General features: G+C 45.4%; 1 protein-coding gene across 1 annotated transcript in view; it reads right to left on the bottom strand.

Annotated features, from left to right (window-relative positions):
• Positions 1-25,696, bottom strand: part of GTF2F2 (general transcription factor IIF subunit 2) — a 501,983-nt gene that overhangs the window by 457,876 nt on the left and 18,411 nt on the right. The window contains exon 2 of the mRNA XM_082244661.1: positions 11,956-12,029. Coding sequence (XP_082100787.1) covers positions 11,956-12,029 — 74 coding nt within the window. The remainder of the gene's footprint in view (positions 1-11,955; positions 12,030-25,696) is intronic.

Raw genomic sequence — 25,696 nt, 5'->3', positions numbered from 1 at the left:
GCCACGGGACTTCTGTGTCCCGTAACGTCACTTCCGGTGCTATGCCCTACGCGTTACATCATGGTTGCTCACGTGACTTCTTCAGGGGATCCCCTGAGTGGATATTATTTTCTTCAATAAATGTGAATTGGGAAATACTACACTATATTGGCCTCTTATTTTTGAGATCCAAAGTCTGACCAAGTGAACTCCAGCGGGATACAGATAAGGAGGAGCACGCCACCATCCCCTTTGCAGAGGCAAAGAGGAGGAGGGACCAGATCATATACCCCATCTTGTATACTTAGAAAAGGAGAGGAGGAGAGAGCAGATCTTTAGTAGATCTAGAAGCGCAACACCTAAGGTGAGCATATAGCACACCTATAGGTTAGGAGCACGCCAGAATCACACGGTGTATAGGTGGAAGAAAACACTAATGTGACATATAGAAAAAGAAGATCTGTGGTCACTGTTTAAACACCATTTGGGACACAAAGACTCGTCGTATATTTATCTGTAGCTGGTTAACACTTTTTGCTACTGGCGGATGCATTGCTACATATATCTAGTATATATTGATTTACACTGAGCACTTCATTTATATCACCATGATTTATTGATAGTATATTGAGCATATGATAATTATATTTATTGTCACCGAGCACTTTATTGGCACTCTCAACATTTTATTACTTGGAGATAGGACCACTATAAGCACCTTCATTAAGCATTGAGCATATTATAACTTTATTGTCATAGAGCACTTTATTGGCACATCCATTATTTATTTAGGTACACAATTACCTCAAGCACCTCCAGTATTTTACTTATTACATTTTGGAGATTGTTTTACATTATTTACTGATACACATGTGATTTTAACCATTTTTTTTTTATTTTTAACCATTTTATTTAATTTGTATATCATCTTTGGTTTATTATTTGACACAACATATGGTTCTACTATTTTATACCATTTCACATTATTATCACTGAGATATATGTACACCCTATAGCTAACCCCTGAAGCGCGGTACTCCCCCCCCCATTTGTATGTCTTTTTAACTGTGTGGTTTACAGTAACAAGTACAAGCGGCATTAAGGGTACTTACACCTAGGTCTCCTAAGACAGCGCGAGACTCACATCTACACACATAATGGGACATAGCCCCCTTCAAAGAGGGCCGCCCGCTGTGACGCAGACACGCAGGCAGGGTACCCTCGCTAAAACAAGGCAGGTGCCCCACACAATGATGGGGGCAATACTGTCATTAAAGAGGTTGTAAACCCATGAACGTTTTTTTTTTTTTTTTTTCTTTCTGTAACCTGAAAGAGAAACACATAATGAGCTAGTATGCATCCCATACTAGCTCATTATGAAATACTTACCTAAGAACGAGCCCCCGCCGTGCCGCTCACTCACCTGTATGATGGGCGACATGTCCAGTCGCCAGTCTTCCGGGATCGCGGCATCCGGCCATCTGATTGGCCGGAGCCGCGGTGACGTCCCTCCCGCGGACGCGCGCGGGAGCCGACGGTCACGGCACGGGGCTCTGAAGAAACGGCACCAGCGGCCGTTCCTTCAGAGCGCATGCGCCAGTGACGTCACTGGCTGCATGTAAGGTAAATATCTCCTAAACGGTACATGTTTAGGAGATATTTACACTACCTATTGGTAAAACTTAATATAGGCTTACCTATAGGTAAAAGTGTCAGAGGAGGGTTTACTTCCTCTTTAAAAATGAAGCGCCCCCACAACTACTACTAGCACCTATAGCAGGAAGTGAGAGTATACCCCCTGGAAATGCCCCATAGGCATAGTCAAGTTGTTTTCCCGCCTAGTGTCCTACTCCTGTAAGGGGCAGCATAACTCAATGGTTAAGAAGAATCATGAGCTGTGTCCGTCAATTAATAAAAGAGAAAGTTGGATTTGGTAGTCTGGGGGACAGTTGATATGGCCCTTTGCTGGAAAGCCACACAGACTGGGCTGCAAGTCTAACACCTTGTCTTGGTAAAGGGTGAAACAAGCAAAATAACTATTCAGATTCAGCAACTTATGCTCATTAAATATTTTGAAGCGCATTAACTCTTAATAGATCCATATAAGTAGCCTTTCACAAAGAACACATTTTGCTTTTCCCACCATATGGCTGAATATCTGGCTTTCGTACCTATACGAGTATGGGGGAGATCATATATACAGCCATGGGCACTAAAGTGCAAATGCACCTTTGGAGCAGTTACACTCATACTGCAGCTTCCTCTGACCCAACCTCCACCACCACCCCCAGTTTCATATTCCCTGTACCTTATCCAAAAAGATATTATGAAGATGTAGTTTATGATGTCTGTCTTAACCCATGGCATTTTTGTTTAATTGCAAATTTAATATTGGAAAGTTTTTCACTGCTGAACACAGGTTGTATTAAAAAACAGGAAAACCAGGAACATTTATGAATGTTCCTGATGATGATTTGGCCAAACTGATTTGAGTGACCGAGTTTATGGAAAAAACTGAATTTTTGTAAAATCTTACTGTAAAATTCCTCTCTCTGAGTCCTCCGACAGTCGCCGCCACTTCATAATCTTCACTAATGGGGTAATTGACCTTTGCTCCGCAGGAGTAGCTAGGCAAAAAGATTTGTTAATATCAAAGCTTTTAGCATATCACACCCCTAGGGGGTGGTCCCCTCAGTCAATACCTCCCTGCTTCCTGCATTCTCAACTCAGTTTCAGTAGCATAGCAGTAGAGTACATAAACCCCAAAAAGAGGGGCGGGGGCGGCGACTGTCGGAGGACTCAGAGAAAGGAATTTTACGGTAAGATTTTACAAAAATTCAGTTTTCTCTTACGTCCTCCGACAGTCGCCGCCACTTCATAATCTTCACTAATGGGGACGTCCCAGAGTAGTGTAGACATGAGGGGTGGGAAAAAACGCAGCCGCGCCTAAAGCAACGCAGTACCCAAATCAGAAAAAAGAACCTTACCAAAGTAAGAGAACCAACTGGGCAACAGGAAAACGTGCTCAACAGGAGCAACATCCCAGGAAGAACAAGTAACCTAAGGGAAAAACACCCCAACAGCCAAGGACCCAAACAAGGGACCCTAAGGCACTGCTGCACTAAAAACTTTACGGCCAAAGGAAGCATCTGCCGATGCCTGAACATCCACCTTGTAAAATTTTGAGAAGGTGTGAACGGACGACCAAGTTGCCGCCTTACACACCTGGGCCACAGAAGCCTGATGACGATAGGCCCAAGACGTACTCAGAGACCTAGTAGAGTGCGCCTTCACAGGGAAAGGAGGAACCTTCCCCTTGAAAGCATAGGCTTGCACAATCGTCTGTCTGATCCATTTGGCGATGGTCGCAGCCGACGCCGCCATGCCCTTCCGAGGACCCTCTGGAAGGACAAATAGAGAATCCGACTTGCGAAAGGATTTCGTCGATGACAGGTAAACTCTGATCGCCCGAACAACATCCAAGGAATGCAAAGCCACCTCCTTTGGATGCTTAGGCTTCGCGCAAAGCGAAGGCAAGACAATGTCCTCATTGAGGTGAAATTCCGAGATCCTCTTCGGAAGAAAAGAAGGGTTAGGTTGTAAGACCACCTTATCCAAATGAATCACCAAGTAGGGAGAGCTGCAGGACAGGGCCGCCAGCTCCGACACCCTGCGAGCCGAAGTGATCGCCACCAAAAAAGCAACCTTCTTGGACAACAGAGACAACGAGATCTCCCTGATCTTTTCAAAGAGAGCATGCTGCAACACGGACAGAACAAGGTTCAAGTCCCACGGAGGTAAAGGGTCCCTCCGAGGAGGGGCCAAGTGTCGCACCCCTTGAACAAAGGTGCTAACCAAAGAATTAGACGCCACAGGGCGTTGAAAGAGAACGGCCAGCGCAGAAATCTGACCCTTAATCGTGGCCAACGCCAAACGCTGGTCCACGCTCGTTTGAAGGAAAGCCAACACTCTCGATACCGAGTATGAGCGAGGGGAATACCCCCTGGACTCACACCAGGCAAAATACGCCTTCCAAGTACAGTAGTAAATCTTCCCCGAAGAGGCTTTTCTAGCCTTGATCAAAGTGGGAATGACCGCAGGGGAGAGACCCCTATCCTTCAGGACCTGGCTTTCAACAGCCAAGCCGTTAAAGCCAGCGACTGTAAAGCAGGATGGAATATCGGTCCTTGAGACAGAAGATCTTCTCGAAGAGGCAGACGCCACGGAGCGTCGACCGCCAGATTCACAAGGTCTGCGTACCAAGACCGGCGAGGCCAGTCTGGCGCCACCAGAATCACCGTGTGCGGTTCCGAGGCCAACCTGCGAAGGAGCCTGGACAGCAGCTGAATCGGTGGAAAGGCATACATCAGACGATACTGATGCCAGGGCGCCACTAACGCGTCTGAGGCGTCTGCCCAAGGATCGCGCGTCCTTGCCACGAACCTTTCCACCTTTTTGTTTAGACGAGACGCGAACAGGTCCACATCTGGGGAGCCCCACTTCGCGCACAACATCTGAAAGACATCCGGGTGAAGGGACCATTCCCCCTGGTCCAGGGTCTGGCGACTCCGATAATCCGCCTGCCAGTTCTCCACCCCCGGAATGTGAACTGCAGATATCACCGGGACGTGCGTCTCGGCCCAAGACAGAAGGTCGGCTACTTCCCGAGCCGCTCGGGCACTCCTGGTGCCCCCTTGGTGGTTGATATAGGCCACCGCTGTGGCATTGTCCGTCTGCACCCGAACCGGACGGCCCTGAAGCCTGTCCGTCCAACGCAGAAGGCAGAGATTTATCGCTCGCAATTCCAGAATGTTGATCGGAAGGGAGGATTCCTCCTCCGACCAAGTTCCCTGGGCGGACAGAACGCCCAGAACACCACCCCAGCCCGACAGGCTGGCATCCGTGGTGATCACCGTCCACGACAAAGGACTTGCCCCCCGACACCGCCGGGGACTGGAGCCACCACAAAAGACCCCTTCGGGTGAGGCGGCTCAACAAAATCCGCAGATCCAGAGATTGCGGACGCCCGTCCCACTTGGCCAGGATCTCCGCCTGAAGATCCCGTGTGTGAAACTGGGCGAAGGGAATCGCCTCGAAAGCCGAGACCATCAATCCCAGACACCTCATACCAGTCCGGAGGGACGAGCACTGATTGTCCCTGAGGGACCTGACTTCGTCCTGAAGTGTCCGGAGCTTGTCTTCCGGCAGGAAGACCTTCGCTTGAACAGAGTCCAGGATCATCCCCAGGTAGGGAAGACGAACCGACGGACACAGCGTCGACTTCGGAAAATTTATCGTCCAACCGAACTCCTGCAGAGTCTGCATCGTGATGGACAGGTCGTTCACCAGGCCCTGACTGGTCGCAGACCGAATCAAGATATCGTCCAGATACCCCAAGACAGAGATGCCCTGGGCTCTCAGTAAAGCCAGGACCGGCGCACGCACCTTGGTGAAAACCCGCGGAGCCGAAGCGAGACCAAAGGGTAACGCCACGAATTGGTAATGATCCTCCGCAATGGCGAATCGAAGGTACCTCTGGTGACCCTCGAAAATGGGGATGTGAAGGTACGCATCCTTCAAGTCGATGGAGGCCATGAATTCCCCCGGAACCAGGGCAGCCACCACCGAGCGCAGGGATTCCATGCGGAACTTGCGAACCCGCACAAAGCGGTTCAGAGCTTTTAAGTCCAAAATCGGACGTACCTTGCCCTCCTTTCTGGGCACAGTGAACAGATTGGAATAGAACCCCCGAAATCTGTCCCGATGAGGCACCGGAACCACCACTCCCTGGGCCCGCACCGCCAGGTGCAGATCCTGCAAGCGCTCCGGAGACAGCTGAAGATTTGAGGGAAAAAATCTGCTCGCCGGCCGAGAGAGAAACTTGATCTTGTATCAAGATCGAACGATTTCCTGAACCCACCTGTCCCGAATGCGGGCCAGCCAGGGTTGAAGAAAACCGAGCAAACGTCCCCCCACCCCAGAACCGGGTGAGGGCGCCCCTTCAGGCCCAATTGGCATGGGCAGCGGATCCGGACTGGCCGGACTTCTGCTTACCTGCCCACGGCTTCTTCTGGGAGCCTTGGCCCTTGAAGGGCTTGCCCTTATATTGCGACCGAAAGGCACGAAAGGACCCCTGAGAGGGCCTAAACGAGGTATTCTTCTTACCGCGAACAAACTTATTCTTGTGAGTTTGGGGTAAGAGAGTGCTCTTACCCCCGGAAATTCCCTTTATCAGAGTATCCAAAGACTCGCCAAAAAGGCGAGATGCCGCGTAGGGAAAATTAGCTAAAGTCTTGCGAGATGATTGGTCAACCGACCAACATTTCAGCCATATCAGGCGACGGTTCAATACCGCCACACTCGAGAGGCGTGCAGCCAAAAGGGACTAAATCCAAGTCCGCATCACACAAATACATGACACCCTGATGAATTTGATCCACCATAGCCAATGTCGTCGGTGGAGCAGAGTCAGCCACCAGGGTGCGCCTGAGCACCTGCGCCCAATCCGCATTAGCCTGGGCCGCCAAAATGGAAGCAAAAATAGGCTTCAGCATAGAACCAGCAACCGTATAAGCATGACGGGCAAGAGACTCCAATCTCCTGTCCGTAGGGTCCCGGAACACCGATCCTCAGCAGGGATCGCAGTAGATTTATTCAAACCCGCCACCGCGTGATCCACCTGAGGCAGCACACACCAACGCTCATCAGTGGTGGGTGTAAATGGATAACGCAGCTTGAACTTACTGGGCACAGTAAAGGGCTTCTTTAAATTGCGCCATTGCTCATCAACAGCACGCTGAAATTCCGCAGGGCAGGGAAAAACCTGCGCTGTTTTGCGTTTCCTTTGCGTCCCATAAGAGGACATCAAAGCAGGAGGACATGGTTCATCCTGCAAACGCAGTGTTTCCTTGATAGAAGCAACCAACTCATCCATGAGTGCAAGCTCTTCAGGCGAGCCAGGGGGAGAATTAACCCCTTCTACCTCAGCCTCCCCCTCAGACCCCCCAAGGTCCAGAGATGAGCGAGACCCTGAGAAGGGCACTCCAGCCATAGCAGCCCCATCGCCCTCTGAATCAGAGGAAATAGACAATCTGGGCCGTTTTGCGGATCGATCAGCCATTAGCATCTGCACCTGAGAAGCCAAGTTCGCCACAATAGCAGCCAGATCAGCCCCCTCGGGGGATGCAGCAGCCCCTTGGCCCCCCACCAAGGTGGGAGGAAACTTGCAATCCTGAGAATCCATGCCCCAGCAATAATTGAAAAAAGGAGGACTGCCCCTTTAAGACCGCGGCGAGCGTAGCCCACCGCACACTACTGTATGTACCGACCCCCACAGGGATAAGGACACTGAGCAAGGAAATACAGGAAAAGGAAAGGTAAAAACCTGGGGAGACCACACAGGCTGCTGCCACCGATCGCTGTTCCAGAGCAAAAGGAAGTGATGCAATGACTGACCGCCCTATAAAGCCTATGCAGGCTACACAAACATGGCCGCTCGGCTGAGGCATTTTAGGCAATGAGAAAATAGCGCCGACATGTGGCTGTATGAACGATCGCCGCCAAAATGGCGGCGTTTGGCGCCAAAACACCGCGCCATACCACACAGGGCCGGTCACCATAATTTGCCGCAAAAAAATGGCGGGCCGCAGTAGCGGCCGCCGCACAGCATGTCTAAGCCCAGTCTGCCCCATACTCTCACATAGCAGAGCGGGAGAGCCCCCCCCGCAGCCCACAGAAAGGCAGCTATTCCACACAGGAATCTGACAGGGAGCTCAGCACATACACAGACATGCAGCGTCACACAGTCACAGACTGACACCCAAAACAGACAGGTCCCCACATAGAATTGCACTTACCAGTCCGGATGGTGTGGGGAGCCTTCTCCAGCGACCAAACCGCTGCACTGAGGACAGGGAGTGTCGCAGCCAGGACGCAGTGGAACTGCGGTGCGAAACCGCAAATGGCGTCCGGTGAGGTAGCCACCTCACAGGCAGCATCCCTGCAGCGAACAGGGATGGGTCGTTCAATATGCCAGGGAAAACCTGAGCTGAACGCTCGATGGCAGGCTGGGAAGCCCCTGGTCCTGAACCCTGGGATCCAGGGCGGCCAGTCCGAGACCCAGCTCCGTAAGATCATCTTCATCCGAAGAAACTAAACTAATGCTGAGAAAAAGAACAGCTAAGTAAAAGAAAGAGAAAAATACTCAAAATAAAATCAAAAAGAGGATAGAAGGCTGAGACTGAAAGCCCCAGCACAGGATCAGCCAGCTACTCCTAAGCTAGGCATTAGAAACTTAGTTGAGAATGCAGGAAGCAGGGAGGTATTGACTGAGGGGACCACCCCTAGGGGTGTGATATGCTAAAAGCTTTGATATTAACAAATCTTGTTGCCTAGCTACTCCTGCGGAGCAAAGGTCAATTACCCCATTAGTGAAGCTTATGAAGTGGCGGCGACTGTCGGAGAACGTAAGAGAAATAGAAAATTTTGTAAGAACTTACCGTAAAATTATTTTCTCGGAGTCCTCTGACAGAAGCAGCCCTTCCAAGTATTCTTCACTATTGGGTAATGGTGCCATCTACAGGAGCAGGCTAGGTAGTGAAAACTTAATTAAAAGCTTTTGCTTAAGACACACCTTAGGGGCTGTCCCTTTAGACATTACCCTCAGACACTCAGAGCTACTATTCAGTTTCATAGCAAGCAGTACAGGAAGACAACCAACCCCAAGATAGAGGGGCGGTGGCTACGTCTGTCAGAGGACTCAGAGAAAAGAATTTTACGGTAAGTTCTTACAAAAATTCTATTTTCTCTTACGTCCTCTGACAGACACAGCCCTTCCAAGCATTCTTAACTATTGGGATGTCCCAAAGCAGTGCAGGTGTGAGGGGTGGGAAAAGACGCAACCAACAAAACGGTAACATGCCAACAAGGCCAGAACAAAAAGTGGCCAACTGGGCAAACCAAAGCTCAACCAACAGGAGCTACCCCAGAATAACAAAAAAACACCCATGGAAGAGAAAACATGTCTCTTCAACAAACCGCAGCGCTCAAAACCCTGCGGACAAAGGAGGCATCCTAAGATGCCATCATGTCAATCTTGTAGAATATTGTGAAAGTGTGCACAGACGACCAGGTCATTGCTTTACACACCTGAGCCACAGAAGCCTGATGGCGAAAAGCCCTAGAGGCACTCAAGCCCCTAGAAGAATGTGCCCTCACAGGGAAAGGAGGCACCTGACCCTTGAGTGAATAGGCCTGAACAACAGTCTGTCTGATCCATTTCACAATGGTTGCAGGGGACGCAGCTGAACCCTTCCGAGATCCCTCAGGAAGGACAAAGAAGGAATCAAGACGTCCTAAAGGATTCCGTGGCTGACATGTAAACCCTGACCCCCCGAACCACATCCAATGAATGCAAAGCAAATTCCTTGGGATGCTTAGGCTTCGCACAAAGCGAAGGCAAAACAATATCCTCATTGAGGTGGAAGGCAGACACCACCTTAGGGAGAAAAGACTGGTTGGGTCGCAGAACAACCTTATCCCTATGAACAACCAGATAAGGCGAACGGCAGGATAGAGCCGAAAAAAAAAAACCCTATCGGAAGCTTACAGAGAACCTTTTGGGCAGAGGCCGCTCGCGTTGGTGCGCTGCAGGGACCGGTGGACCGCGGTGGTCCCTGACTTACAATGGGACGATTGGGATGACATTTGGGAACTTCCCTTTAGTATGCTGATCTCAGCCAAAGAAAGGTATATACAGTTTAAGATCATTCATAGGGCCCATTACACCCCGGCTAGGCTGTTCACAATTTACGGCTCGGGCTCTGCGGCGTGTTGGCGATGCACGGCATCACCAGCTGACTTTGATCATGTGTTTTGGCTCTGCCCGCTGATACAGGATTTCTGGAAGGGTGTTGTCGGGTTTCTTAGTTACCTTATCGCACTATTTTATGCTCGCAAAGCTATTCTTCTACACTGGAAGAGGCAAGCTACTCCTTCCCGGTCATTCTGGAAAGAATCCGTTAAAGTGCTCCCATTATATAAAGCTACCTATTTGAGTAGGAGACGTCCCCACAAATTTGAGAAGAATTGGCAGTGTTGGCTGGCTACCTCGGAAACACAAATTATCTCACTTGTTATCTCTTGTAACTGCCCTACCTCTACACAGGCTATCCCTCCTTCATTCTCTTATAAATGCAGCTGACAGACTTAACTTTTCAAACGCTTAGTGTTTGCTCTCCCCACTCCAATCTCTCCACTGTCTTTAGATTGCCCAACAAATAAAATCCAAAATAATAACTAAAACTTAAAAAGCCATCTAAAACTCAGCCCCAGTTAGATCATCAACCTAATCTCTAACTATTAAGCAAACCTTCCACTTCAATCCTTCAAACACCTCCTGCATTCTAGCTTCCCTGTCTTCCTCCCCGCTGCTTGCATAAAGGACTTCACCAGAGCCTCTCCCAACCTCTGGAACTCCCTACCCAATGTCTATGGCTATCCCCTACTCAAAGTGTCACCAAACCCACATCATAAAAAAACTATCATTAAATGGTGTATTGCATGCTGTTAATACTTGGTCACTATGAGTTTCATTTTCTGTATTCTGCAAAAAAAACCTGGTTGATCCTTCTGCTCTCAATCTCCACCTTCTGTTCATGCTCCCAATTCAGTTAGGGATTTTGCAGCTGTGGTGGCAACTCTGCACATGCTCACAGTGAGTTTCTATGCTGAGCACTTCCTCCCTATCACATCTGAACCGCCCATGTGACGAGTCACACATATGGGTGTAAATAACAGTTCCCTCCCTCCTCCATGTCCACTAATCAGCTAAACACAATGGGGGTGGAATATTACATGCAGATTGATAGAGGCTTCACTTCCCTTTCATTCTAAGACACAGGCTGGAGGGGTGTAACACAGCCTGTGGCTGGCAAAAATCCACCCAATCCCTGTTATTCCCAAAAAATAATAAAGATTTTACTTCAAATATATATTTTTATGATAATTTAAAACCGTTTGATATTAATTATTTTTTCTCTGTATTCCAAAGCCTGTTTTTCTATTCTGGTAGAGGACTAGAAGCTCCTCCTGCTCATATTTCCCTGCAGACAGGCTAGGAAAGATCCGGGTCGCGTGACAGCTGTATATCGATTAGATATATTAGATCTATGCTGAAGCCATGGTAAGACATGACCACTAAAAGTTGCTAATTTTATCTGCCTAATGCATTTTTTAAAAAATGGTTAGAAGCTGGACACCTTTTTCCAACCAAAAATAGTTTTATATCAATAACTTTAAGGGAGAAGTGGTTGATATAAACTGTAAAGTTGTGTTAAAAGGAGAACTGTTTTAATCTTACAATTACAGTGTTTATTCAATTAAACTGGTGACCTCATCACTTAAAATAAAACTTTACTCTTTCAATCAACATTCACTACGTTTAATCCTTATGCTGCTAGCATTAGTAAATATATAGGAAAGTATTGTTTTAAACTTTTTTTTTTACATTTCTTCAGTTCATTTCTGGTTTCCAGGCCAAGGCAAGTGATGGCATAGATCCCAGGCGTCTTCAGAAGGGGAGGAGATCTAAGTTAAGCACACCCTCATGCCTGCATGCCTGAACTGAGGGCAGATGGATTCCAACAAGTAAATGCTACATGAATCTCATTCCCTTACTCAAGAGGGCCACGACCAGAAATGCAAGGGGGTGTTTCAAAGTGATTTCTCAGCAAAATGGATAAGTAGATGGAGGGGTGCGTTTACTTTTCATATTATAAATAAATTAAAAAGTGTTTTTGATTCATGGTTCTCAGATGTAGCGCAGTCCCACTTTAAACATAAGAGAAAGCCAATGTAAGTAAATATAGAATTATTCACTCCAAAAGGTACACAAAAGCAACACAAAAACTCCTCAACCATATTCAGAGCTAAGGCTTGACATCACTAACAAATGTGAACTGAGCAAAAAAGACTTACTTGACAATCCTCAGCTTTCCCACTTCACCCCTTCCCGTTGCCTTCGCCCACTGCTGTGCCAAGTACTTTGGAAGCTGCAGGAAAAAAAAAAACACATCCATTTTATTAAATAAACAGTTAAAATAAAAAAAATAAAAAATCGACACCCACTTACCCCAGAAAACTTTTCCGTGATACTTTTATGTGAACAAGAAAATTATGACCGTGTTTAGAAAAGCACATGACGCAAATGTTTGTTCTTTCAAAATGTAAATGTCTAAAAAATGCTATATTTAGATATTGCATATCTGTCTCGTTCAGCTGATAGATGTTTGTTCTGTTTGAATTTCAAAAGAAACATTTGTGGAATAAATGGGAAAAGCATCAAAACATCTTAATGTTTATCTGCTCAGTGCCAATTTCCAATCACAGCTCTGCAAATGGTAAACTGGACGGCAGGAGAACATTTCAGCACTTGACACCACCAAAGGAATATCAGTCAATTCCCTAGTTTACTTAAACTGCAGTTTTACTTAAATTACCCTTCATCAAACAAATTTCCACCATTATATAAAAGACAATATTAACATATTACACATGCATGCCCATTTAGCAAACCAAACGCATCAAATCTAGTTTCCCTTTGTCATAAAATACTGATCAGTTAAATACGATATATGCATGCAAATAATTTCGTTACACACTATTATTTTTCCATATACAAGGTCATTTAACCACTTAAGCCCCGGAAGATTTTACCCCCTTCCTGACCAGGGTTTATTTTGCGATTCGGCACTGCGTGACTTTAACGGACAATTGCGCGGTCGTGCAACGCTGTACCCAAACGAATTTGACGTCCTTTTTTTCCCACAAACAGACCTTTCTTTTGGCGGTATTTGATCACCTGTGCGATTTTTTTGATCATGCGCTATAAACAAAAAAAGAGCGTCAATTTTGCAAAAACAACAATATTTTTCACATTTTTTTTACATGAAATTCCCCTCCAAAAAAATTTAAAAATCTAAATTTTTTAACATTTTTGGCCAATTTGTTTTATGCTACATATGTTTGGCAAAAAAAAAAAAAAAAAATCGCAAAAAGCGTATTTTGATTGGTTTGCGCAAAAGTTATCGCGTTTACTAACAAAGGGAAATATTTTTGTCATTTTTGTTGTTTTTTTTTAACGCGTAATGGCGGCAATCTGCGATTTTTTTTTGCGGTACTGCCACATTGCGGTGGACAGATCGGACCCTTGACTGCCACTTTTGGGGTTACCAGTGACATTTCTACAGTAATCAGTGCTATACATATGCACGGTTACTGTAAAATTACACTGGCAGTGAAGGGGTTAACTTTTTTTTGAGAGGGAGGGGTTGTGTGTGTCCCTAGGGGCGTGATTCTAACTGTGATTGGCTGTGGCTTGAGGTGTATGAACAGTGATCAACGGTCCTACATAGTAAAACTGTATGATCACCATTCATACACAGGGGAGAATGACAGGCGGCTTGTTTACATTAGCCGCCTGCCTTTCTCCCTCTGCACCGACGATCGCCGAGTGACCGGGGGACATCGGGTCCGCCGGTCACACACGCGGGGGGGGGGGTCCGTGTCCACGCGGGGGCGTGCGCTCGCTCCATAGACCCTCACAGGCTAGAGACGCGAGGGGCTGACCGCCGCAGTAAATAGTCGTGCGGCGGTCGGCAAGTGGTTAAAAAAGGAATTCGAAAAAATCCTTGAGGAAGCAGATGAGACAATTTCAGCTAGTATTAGTAGGGTCAAGATGATTAACGGTAATGCATAGAATTGCCAATGAAAAATCCCTTGTTCCATTAAAACCGCAGACGGAAGCGCTGATCAGTGTATTCTGATGGTGGGGGAAGTCTCCCCACTGTCAGAAAACAATAGCTCAACGGGGAGGATTCCCTCATCCACCTTCATGTTGTCACATGAAAAGATATAATAAAATATTTACAAAATGTGAGGGGTGTACTCACTTTGGAGAATAAAATCGCGGTTGTTGCAATATTATTTGTCACGCAGTATTTGCGCAGTGGTCTTTCAAACGCAATTTTTTTGGGATACAATACATGTCACTGAATTTAAAAAACGCTAAAGTTAGCCCGATTATTTTGTATACTGTTATTGTGAAAGATGATGTCACGCCGAGTAAACAGATACCTAACATGTTACGGTTTAAAATTGCATACACTCCTGGAATGGTGACAGACTACGGTAATTAAAAGTCTCCATAGCGTAGGCATGTGACGATATCAGATTTTCATGCTGCAATTGATTAGGGTTTTGCCACGGTATACGGTATTATTACGGTATTCAATAATTACATTTAAATTATTAAATTTCTACCTCACTTCAATTTCATTGCTGAATCTAAGGACTTTGGTTCACTTTTGCACATTATTATATAGTCAGTCAGTACAGACTAGAGCTGCACGATTCTGGCCAAAATGAGAATCACGATTTTTTAGCTTGGAATAAAGATCACGATTCTCTGTGTAACATCTTTTACATTATAAAAAAAATTGAGATAACTTTACTGTTACGTTTTTTTTTTTTTATTCATTAAAGTCTATTAATTGCGTTTGAAAGACTGCTGCGCAAATACAGTGTGACATAAAATATTACAATAATCGCCATTTTATTCTGTAGGGTCTCTGCTAAAAAATATATAAAATGTTTGGGGGTTCTAAGTACTTTTCTAGCAAAAAAAACGGATTTTAACTTGCATACAACAAGTATCAGAAAAAGGTCTAGTCTTTAAGAGGTTAAACTTCCTTTCTCCCTGGCAGAGGGAAGGAAAAGATACAATGTAATCATTTTGTTTATAGTTACTGGGAGACTGATGCTGATAGGCGTTTGCCGCTGTAACGTGAGAATTACCTACCCCGTGAGAAAAACCTACCCTCGTCACTTCCGGCCAGGAACAGCTGAGCAGCGCAGCAGTGCGCATGCTCACAACCCCGGCAACCTAATGTAACAGCTGAGGAGCTGAGTAGTGCGCATGCGCACTAGAATGAAATTATCACTGATCCCTGAAAAAAACCTACCCACGCCGCGCTTACATTAAAACATCTCGGCTGCAATATGAGTCAACTCCGCTCCTGTCCCTGTGACTTCCCTCATCTCGGCTAGTAAATATAAAAGCGGCTGGCGGCTCTGTGATTTATCTTTTCATACACCCGCCGCCGCTTTTATATTTACTAGCCGAGATGAGGGAAGTGACAGGGATAGGAGTGGAGATCACTCGTATTGCAGCCCAGCTGTTTTAATGTAAATGCCGCATTACAAACAGTGCCGTGCAACCGGAAGTGACGAGGGTAGGTTTTTCTCACGGGTAGGTAATTCTCACGGAACACCGGGAGGCTTTTTTTTTTTTTTTCCACAGCTGTTCTCTCTGCTATGCAAAGAATCGTGCATATGTCAGGTTTAGATCGTCAGGGGGGGGTGAATCAAGATCGCGATTTTCATACGATTAATCGTGCAGCTCTAATACAGACTCTATGAACCAGGCCTAAAATAGGCCATCAAGCAGTGTCTGGCCTACCAGGTGATGACTGGTCCTAGCGCTCAGCTCTGATCCAATGGCCTGGTCATTAACCACTTCCCGCTGGTGGTGGGAAAGTGGTTGCATTATCCTGACCCAACGTCATATGATGTCGTGCAGGATAATGCGCTCTGCGCGCCCCCGATCGGTCCTGCGGTGTGTTACTCTGACACACCGCATCTCCAATCTCGGTGACGTAGGCTCTTTACCAAGTGACCAACAGTTTCCAATCACAGCTGGTCACATAGTAATTAGGAAGAGACGTTGATCAGCTTTCCTCAGTTCGTGCCTGATAGGCACGAGTAGAGGAGAGCCGATCTGCAGCTCTCCTGACAGGGGAGGTCTGTGCTGGTAATCGGAGCATTGATTACCAGTGCAGACCCTTGGGGGGTGCCACTAGAGCGACCAGGGATGCCCACCCATGACCACCAGGGTTGCCCACCATGGCCACCAGGGATGGCAATCAGGGCTCAGAGAGCCTGCCAGTGGTGCCCTCCCTATCAGTCCTGCCCACCAGTGCCCATCATTGCCATCTATTAGTGCCCATTTTTGCCCATCAGTGCCACCTATCAGTACCTATCAGTGCCCACCAATACTGCATATCAGTGCTACCTATCAGTGCCACATATCAGTGACAATCTATCAGTGCCCATCAATGCTGCATATTGTTAAAAATAAAGGGTGCGCTGATAAAATGTAATAAAGCCACTACCAAGAAACTGTGCCTTAGTGTAAATGTGAAATAATAGATTGGTGCGCTAAACTTAAGATGTGTCCTGAATCAATGAACATAAAGGAACATAATCCTGTAACACAATATGACAAAGTGCAAATGCGGTGAACAAATAAATCATATATGTGAAAAAATGTCCAAACAGATAGTCCATGAAAATACAAACAACGTGTAAAATATTGATATTCCTCGTGAGACTTCTGTGATAATATGCAGTGCTAAAAACTCAATTCAAAAAATGTGACATCCGCGTGAGACGATCCCCACCACCAGCAGGTTAATCTTCTTACCAGATTATATATATATATATACACATACATACATATATATATACACACACACACACACATATATATATATATATATATATATATATATATATATATATATAGCGTGAATGTTCCACATGAACCAAATTTGCATATATTCCCATACACCTTCACCCAGCGTGTGAGCACACAAGAGCCTCTTACCAGATGCAAGATTAACTAGGCGTTGGGAATACACTCTCCAATCCAGAGTATAGCTTATAGCTGACTAACGATCATAGGATCCACGGGTATAGTGGTGTTCTGTCTCCTCAATCTTTCCTCCTTGCCTTCCCTCCTGTCGAATGCCCCCACAGCAAGCAGCTTGCTATGGGGCAGTGGCGGCTGGTGCTCAAAATTTTTGGGGGGGCGCAAACAGAAAAATGAGTGACCAGCGTGCCCCCAATCAATGCCAAGTGCCACAGCATGCCCCCATCAACGCAGAATGCCACAGCATTGCCCCCAATCAATGCAGAGTGCCACAGCATGCCCCCAATGGATGCAGAGTGCCACAGTGTGCCCCCAATCGATGCAGAGTGCCACAGTGTGCCCCCAATCATTGCAGAGCGCCACAGCATTGTCCCCAATCAATGCAGAGCGCCACAGCATTGTCCCCAATCAATGCAGAGCGCCACAGCATTGTCCCCAATCAATGCAGAGCGCCACAGCATTGTCCCCAATCAATGCAGAGCACCACAGCATTGTCCCCAATCAATGCAGAGCACAACAGCATTGTCCCCAATCATTGCAGAACGCCACAGCATTGTCCCCAATCATTGCAGAGCGCCACAGCATTGTCCCCAATCATTGCAGAGCGCCACAGCATTGTCCCCAATCAATGCAGAGCGCCACAGCGTGCCCCCCGCCCCCCAGACCAATGCACTTACCTGACGGCGGCTCCTCTTCAGTCCCGGCAGCTTTTCCTCACTCTGTCCCACGGCGCGTCTCCACGAGTCCTTCCGGTCCCGCCTCCTCCTCGGCCAATGGCAAAGGGTTTGCCTTGCGGCCAATTAGGAGGCGCGTATCGGACGCGCTTCCTGATTGGCCAGGAGGAGGATCAGTGTGGCAATAGCGAATTTTCATTCGCTATTGTCACACAATGGGTGGGCTCAGGACGCACTGCTCTGCGCCCCGAGCCCACCCTTTGCATCGCCCTATTAGAGCCTCTGGCTCTAATTAGGTGATGTAAAAAAACAAAAAATCCCCATTAAGCTCCATGCATCCGGCGCCCCTGCATGCAGATTAGGGGGCCGGACACATGGATGGGGGGGCGACGCCTCTGTGCCCCAACACACCGGCCGCCACTGCTATGGGGGCACCCCAGCCAAGCTGAAGCTCCATGTGTCCATTAAGACACGGAGCTGCTGATCGGACCCGCCGCCTCTCTCTCTTGATTGGCAAAATAACAGACAGCCGTGGGAACCAATGGCCCTGCAGCTGTGTCTCAGTCAATCAGGGGGGAGAGTCCCGAGGGACTCGACATTGAAGGACATTGATGGGGCTCAGGCAAGTATTAGGGGATGCTGGGGAGGCTGCTTCACGCCAAAGACTTTTTATCTTAATGCATAGAATGCATTAAGATTAAAAAAAAAAACCTGTTGACTTTACAACTCCTTTAACCAGTTCTGGACCGGAAGGATTTGCCCCCTCAATGACAGGCCATTTTTTGCGATTCGGAACTGCGTTCCTTTAACCGCTTGCCGACCGCCGCAAGTAGATTTACTGCGGCGGTCAGCCCCTGCCAGGCAGAGTGACGTTAATTAAAGTCACTAGCCTGGGAGGGTCTGGGGAGCGAGCGCGCTCCCGCGCGGTCACGGACCCCCCCGCGCGTGTGACCAGCGGACCCGATGTCCGCCGGTCACTCGGCGATCGGCGGGGGAGAGGGAGAATGTCAAGCAGCTTGTGTAAACAAGCCACCTGTCATTCTCCTCGCTGTAAAGACACTGATCACATGGATCTACTATGTAGATCCGTTGATCAGTGTCCTTACAGCTCAAGCCACAGCCAATCACAGTAGAAAGCACGCCCCTAGGGACACACACAGCCCCTCCCTCCCAAATAAAGTTAACCCCTTCACTACCAGTGTATTTTTACAGTAACAGTGCATATGTATAGCACTGATTACTGTAGAAATGTCACTGGTAACCCCAAAAGTGTCAAAAATGTCAGTCAAGGGTCCGATCTGTCCGCCGCAATGTCGCAGTACCGCAAAAAAAAAAAAAATCGCAGATCGCCGCCATTACTCGTTAAAAAAAAAAACAACAAAAATGACAAAAATCTTTCCCTTTGTTAGTAAACGCGATAACTTTTGCGCAAACCAATAAAAATACGCTTTTTGCAATTTTTTTTACCAAACATAGGTAGGATAAAACAAATTGGCTGAAAATGTTAAAAAATTTTGATTTTTACTTTTTTTTGGGGGAATTTCATATAAAAAAATGTGAAAAATATTGCTATTTTTGCAAAATTGTCGCTATTTTTTTGTTTAAAGCGCGTGATCAAAAAATCGCACAGGTGATCAAATACCACCAAAAGAAAGCTCTGTTTGTGGGAAAAAAAGGACGTCAAATTCGTTTAGGTACAGCGTCACACGACCGCGCAATTGTCTGTTAAAGTCACGCAGCGCCGAATCGCAAAATACCCCCTGGTCTTTTAGCAGGAAAATCCTCCGGGGCTTAAGTGGTTAACAGAAAATTGCGCAGTCATGCAACGCTGTACCGAAATAAAATTGATGTCCTTTTTTTTCCACAAATAGAGCTTTCTTTTGGTGGTATTTGATCACCTGTGCGATTTTTATTATTTGCGCTAAAAATAGCAACAATTCTGAAAAAAAAAACAAAAAAATATTTTACACATTCTGCTATAAAACATTCCCAAAAAAAATAAATAAAAAAAATCATATTTTTTCATCCTTTTAGGCCAATTTGTATTCTGCTACATATTTTTGGTAAAAAAAAAAAAACGCAATAAGCGCATTTTGATTGATTTATGCAAAAGTTATCGCGTCTACAAACTAGGGGAAAGATTTATGTAATTTTTCCTTTTTTTTTTTTTTTTTTATACTAGTAATGGCCGCGATCTGAGATTTTTAGCGGGACTGCAACATTGCGGCAGACAGATCGGACCCCTAACTGACCTTTTTGACACTTTTGGGGGGACCAGCATTACTACAGAAATCGGTGCTAAAAATATGCAGTTACTGTTTTTTAATGATAAACATTTATATTTTGATCCCGCACAAAAGGTATGGATATAAGTATATTAATAGAGCTGCTGCCTACCCGTCTCCTTGAACCTAGAGGAAGTTGGTAATACATAAGAATTGGGTTATGGCGCTATAACCCAATTAATTCTTATACTGTGACAAACGACACTGGCAGGGAAGGGGTTAACCTAGTGGGTGATCAAAGTGTTAAATGACAGACTAGAGAGTATTTATTAACTGTGGGGGGAGGGGCTTGTGAAATGACCAGAGACCTCTGCGCTCTGTGATCATTTCAGAGATAAGAACGGTAGACTGTGCATACAACAGCTGACCATTCTTCTCTCTCAGCGGGGAGCGATCACGGATGGCCAGCCGCAATCGGTGCCGCCAGCCCCGTGCATCAGCATCCCCAGCGCTCGCCCTCCAGCACCAAAGGCGCGCGACTGAGGTAGTCTGGCGGTCGGCAAGTGGTTAATATTTACATCTATTTTGACTATTGTAACACGCTTCTCTTTAGTTTATCAACAGTGTGCTGCCACTTCCACCCAAGTGTACACAGTCATTTCTGTTGCATTTTTGAATGCTCTCGTACGCAGCATCTGAATAGCAGCTATGAAGCAAAGTACGTAAACTAATTACAATCTAACATCAAAACCTGTGTACAACAACCCCTAAAGCCGGCCATACAGGATTCATTTTTTTTCTTTTTGTTCAAAACCAGGAGGAGACTACAGGCGGTCCCCGGGTTAAAAACATCTGACTTACAAACGACTCCTTCTTACAAACGGAGGGAGACAACAGGAAGTGAGGAGAAATCTACCCCTAGGCAGTGTTCATTTTGGCAGCAAATTTCAATTTAGTTTTAGTCTTAGGACTAAAATGGCATTTTAGTTTTAGTCCAATTTTAGTCTTCTGCGAGTGTTTAAGGCTCCGTTCACATGTCAGCGTATGGATCGCGGGCAGAACCGCCGCGGTTCCGCCCGCGATCCGGAGATTATTGCAAATCGCAGGACGCCTGTGTGTTGCCCGTTGATTTGCAATAGCCCCCCAAACGCTGAGCGATGTTGCCGCGATTTCCGCCTGCCGAAATCGCGGTAACATCGCGCAAAAAAAATCGCGGGACGCAATACGCTCCAAAGAAGCTCTTGTACTTGTACGCGGAAATCGCGGCAACATCGCTCAGCGTTTGGGGGGCTATTGCAAATCAAACGGGCAACGCACAGGCGTCCCGCGATTTGCAATAATCTCCGGATCGCGGCGGAACCGGGGCGGTTCTGCTCGCGATCCATACGCTGACATGTGAACGGAGCCTTAGTCGTATTTAGTCGACTAAAACTCCAGTACATGTTAGTCGACTAAAACTCCAGTACATTTTAGTCGACTAAAACTCCAGTACATTTTAGTCGACTAAAACTCCAGTACATTTTAGTCGACTAAAACTCCAGTACATTTTAGTCGACTAAAACTCCAGTACATTTTAGTCGACTAAAACTCCAGTACATTTTAGTCGACTAAAACTCCAGTACATTTTAGTCGACTAAAACTCCAGTACATTTTAGTCGACTAAAACTCCAGTACATTTTAGTCGACTAAAACTCCAGTACATTTTAGTCGACTAAAACTCCAGTACATTTTAGTCGACTAAAACTCCAGTACATTTTAGTCGACTAAAACTCCAGTACATTTTAGTCGACTAAAACTCCAGTACATTTTAGTCGACTAAAACTCCAGTACATTTTAGTCGACTAAAACTCCAGTACATTTTAGTCGACTAAAACTCCAGTACATTTTAGTCGACTAAAACTCCAGTACATTTTAGTCGACTAAAACTCCAGTACATTTTAGTCGACTAAAACTCCAGTACATTTTAGTCGACTAAAACTCCAGTACATTTTAGTCGACTAAAACTCCAGTACATTTTAGTCGACTAAAACTCCAGTACATTTTAGTCGACTAAAACTCCAGTACATTTTAGTCGACTAAAACTCCAGTACATTTTAGTCGACTAAAACTCCAGTACATTTTAGTCGACTAAAACTCCAGTACATTTTAGTCGACTAAAACTCCAGTACATTTTAGTCGACTAAAACTCCAGTACATTTTAGTCGACTAAAACTCCAGTACATTTTAGTCGACTAAAACTCCAGTACATTTTAGTCGACTAAAACTCATTTTAGTCATCTATAATCGAATGGGTGTAGTTCAATTGTAATTTGTAATGCATTATTTAAGCATTTCTCTACAATTTCCAAACTCATACTACTGCTGGTCCTGGATTGAAAAATCGAATATGTTATTATTTATGGTGGTATTAAGCTTTCAGCATGCACCAGTGTTAATTTTGGCAGAAAATTTCTATTTAGTTTTAGTTATAGTCTTTTGACTAAAATGCCATTTTAGTTTTAGTCGCATTTAGTCGTATTTTAGTCATCTGAATTGTTTTAGTTTTAGTTGTATTTTAGTCAACTAAAATTGTGTTAATTTAGTTGACGAAAACATTTTATAGTCGGTTTTAGTCGACGAAATTAAGACTGCCCCTAGGAAGGGAAATTCACTCCTGTAAGACTTCTCATGGAACAAAGGTGTCTCCACTGACGTTTTATCACTAACCCTTGTTTCCACAACCCTAAATTTTCAAAATACAGTTGTCACTGGGACAGAAAGTGAGGTGAAATCTTATGAACAGGGGTACAGATAGCAAAACTAATGGTACAGGGGTGTTAAGCCTTCCTATGCTATCCAAAAAACGTAATTATTATTTTGGCTGGAGCTAAACTTAAAAAATGTACATGTTCCATCTTACAAACAAATTAGACTTAAGAAAAAACCTACAGTCCCTATCTTGTTTGTCGACCGCCTGTATTCACTTTTACTCGCTTCCCCATCATTCTGTTCATCTACCAAAGCCCTTGTTTAATTCTGGATGTTTAGGCCTGAACACTAAATCCTGGCAAACAAAAAGGCCACATGCTCCATCATACACTGTATTTTTGTGGTGGCGACTGCAGCAAAGGCAAGTCTAAGAGTGTGGGGTGGCCTGTCAAAAGAACATTGCATTTTTCCCAGAATGAGCAAAGTGACAAGTTTTGAGAAGCTCTCCCCACCTTTGCCATACTCACCCCACCCCCACCTCTTTTTGTCTGTCAGAATGCTGGGTGTAATCGCTATAAAAGCTTCATCTGTGTCCCATTATGGCGATTTCCCTTCACTTCCTGTCCCATAGCCAAATAGGAAATGAGAGAAAATCCCTGCAAGTTAAGGTGAATTCCTTTGATACCGCCAATTAGTGTCCCATTGGAAGATTTCCCCACTTCCTTTTCTGGGGACAACCCAAAGTTTGGGATTTTCTTTTACTTTCAATCAGAATTGTAAACAGGAAAAATAGAGAGAGTGAATCTCCCTAATGGGGGTACAGACAGAAATAAAAACCTGACAGGTGTTCTAATACCTCTCCACTCTGTCTAGTCTAACCTAAAAAAAAAAAAAAAAAAGGTTTTGCCTTTAGTTTCACTTCAAAGACAGAAAAAAAAAAAACACCAAACACGTTTTTGAGAGGAAGCTTTCAAGCAGAAAAGATGGCCAAGTGCCCAAAAACACCCAAGAAAAAACAAAAGCGTGAAAAGGCGCAAAAAAAATAATAATTTGGAAATATTAGCTGAGGGGAGGGTTTGTGGGGGGAAAAAAAAGCTCAAAAACATGCAATAAAAACACAGGAAAGCGCACAAGCGTCTTCAAGCTTATTAGGCAGAGAAATAAAAGCTCAAATGCCTGTAAAGGTCACTGCAGTGTGCATGAGCCCTTAAAATCCATGTCAGGACATTATTTTAGCACTCTTTTTAAAGTGAGAAGACATTTTCAAGCCAAGGTAGCATGTTAAATCCCTTAACCACTTAAGCTCTGGAGGATTTACCCCCCTTCATGACTGGGCAATTTTGTTTTTGTGCGCTAAAAACAAAAAAAGACCAACAATTTTGGGAAAAAAAATATATATTTGGTTTACTTTCTGCTATAAAAAACATTAAATAAAAAAATGTAAAAGAATCAAACTTCTTTATCAATTTAGGCCAATATGTATTCTACTACGTATTTTTGGTAAAAAAAATCCCAAAAAGCGTATACGTATACAAACTATGTGATGTTTGTTTATTTTAATTTTTTTTACTAGGAATGGTGGCGATCGGCGACTTATTGTGGGACTGCGATATTGCGGCGGACAATCAGACAATAACTGACACTTTTTGGGGACCAGTGGCTAACACAGTGATCAGTGCTAAAAATATGCCCTGTCACTGTACTAATGACACTGGCTGAAAAGAGGTTAAACATCAGGGGAAATCAAAGGGTTAACTGTGTGCCTAGTGTGCTTTTGTACTGTGGGAGGTATAGATCTGTGACCCTGCTTTGCAGTAACACAGGATCCATATCTTCCTTACTGACAGAACGGTGATCTGCCTTGTTTACATAGGTAGATTGCCGCCTGCCTCTGTGCTAAATGATTGGCGGGTGCCGGCAGACAGAGTCTGCAGTATCCGCAGATCAGTTCTCGCTGTGTATAATCACAGTAGGAGCAGGTCACCTGCTGTGCACATGCACACCCCAGACCCCTAAGTGTTGGATCATGTACTAGGTCTGTGAACAGGCGCAGCAGTGCCACCATATAAGTAAGTTTTGCCGGCAGCAAGCGGTTACTGTGTTAGTTCACCTTTACAGAAAAAAGGTAAACACTGTACAACCTCTCCACCCCCCTCAGTCCCTGTAGTACTTACCCTCTGGGGCTGCTGGGCTGTCAGTGCCCACGCAGCCTGTCCATTGGTCCGGACCCTGCAATTCTCCCTCTTCACTTTCCAGCAAGGATCAGAGCAATGCTCTGTGATGGTGCTGACCAATCACAATCGCTCTGGTCTGTCTCAGAACTGCTGCACAGAGAAGAGGGAGAAGAGCAGGGATTTCAAAACCCCTGGACCGACTACGTAGGCATTGAAATTACAGCATCCCCGAAAGAGGGTACAGGCTAATACTCACCTGAGTCCCCACCCAGGTGCCTCGCTGACATTGTTTCGGCATCCTGGAACCACTAGTCCAGCACTGCCAATGTGCCTGAAACCATCAGTTCCCAACCCTGCCTTCAGGTTGACATTTGTCCTCTTCTGGAAGCTAAAAAGACCCCCACACTGGATAGTCAAAGTGTCCACATCATGCAGGCAGTGTGTGGACACCTGAAGGAAGGACTCCAGCAGGAAGTAAACAAAGAGGAGAAGGACCAGGCACTGGAGGAGCGTGCGACTGTGGCCATAAATTATAACTAAAGGCAAAACTTTATAGTTTTGGATATAGTTGAGCCCTCTCTACTTATCCTGTCTACCGTTATCATCAAAAGTGAAAGTAAAAGAAAATCCCAAAATTTTGGGTTTCAGTAATAGAGGGAAAATATTTCAATGGGGACAATAGTTCTGGTGACGTGGAGGACCCAAATGGGTTTCCTTTGCTTGCGGGTTCACCTTTATGGGCGGCGGGAGAGGTGCCCGCCGCTTCCTGGTCATTTTCCCCACTTACCGGGCTCATCGGTAGCGGGGAAAACGATCCGGTCCACAGTCCCCTCAAGCAGGAAGTCGAGTGAGGGCAAGATGGCCCTCACTCGACTCTATGGCCTGGAGGACCAGAGCGACGTCATACGTCGCTTCCAAGCAACAGATTTAAAGAGCCCATTTTTTTTTTCCATCATGAAAAAAAAAAAATACTTTTTTTTTTTTTCCCTTTTTTAGTGTAGATGTGAGATCTGAGGTCTTTTTGACCCCAGATCTCACATTAAAGAGGTCCTGTCATGCTTATTTCTATTACAAGGGATGTTTACATTCCTTGGAATAGGAATAATTGTGATCACATTTTTTTTTTTTTTTTAGAAGAAAAAAAGTGTAAAAATAAACGATCATAAATAAAAAAAAAAAAAAATTAAA

Source organism: Pelophylax lessonae (assembly GCF_965119305.1).
Source record: "Pelophylax lessonae genome assembly, chromosome: 2".
Classification (NCBI taxonomy): Eukaryota; Metazoa; Chordata; class Amphibia; order Anura; family Ranidae; genus Pelophylax; species Pelophylax lessonae.
The sequence above is the reverse complement of the archived record's forward strand: the minus strand, read 5'-3'. Positions and strand labels throughout refer to the sequence as shown.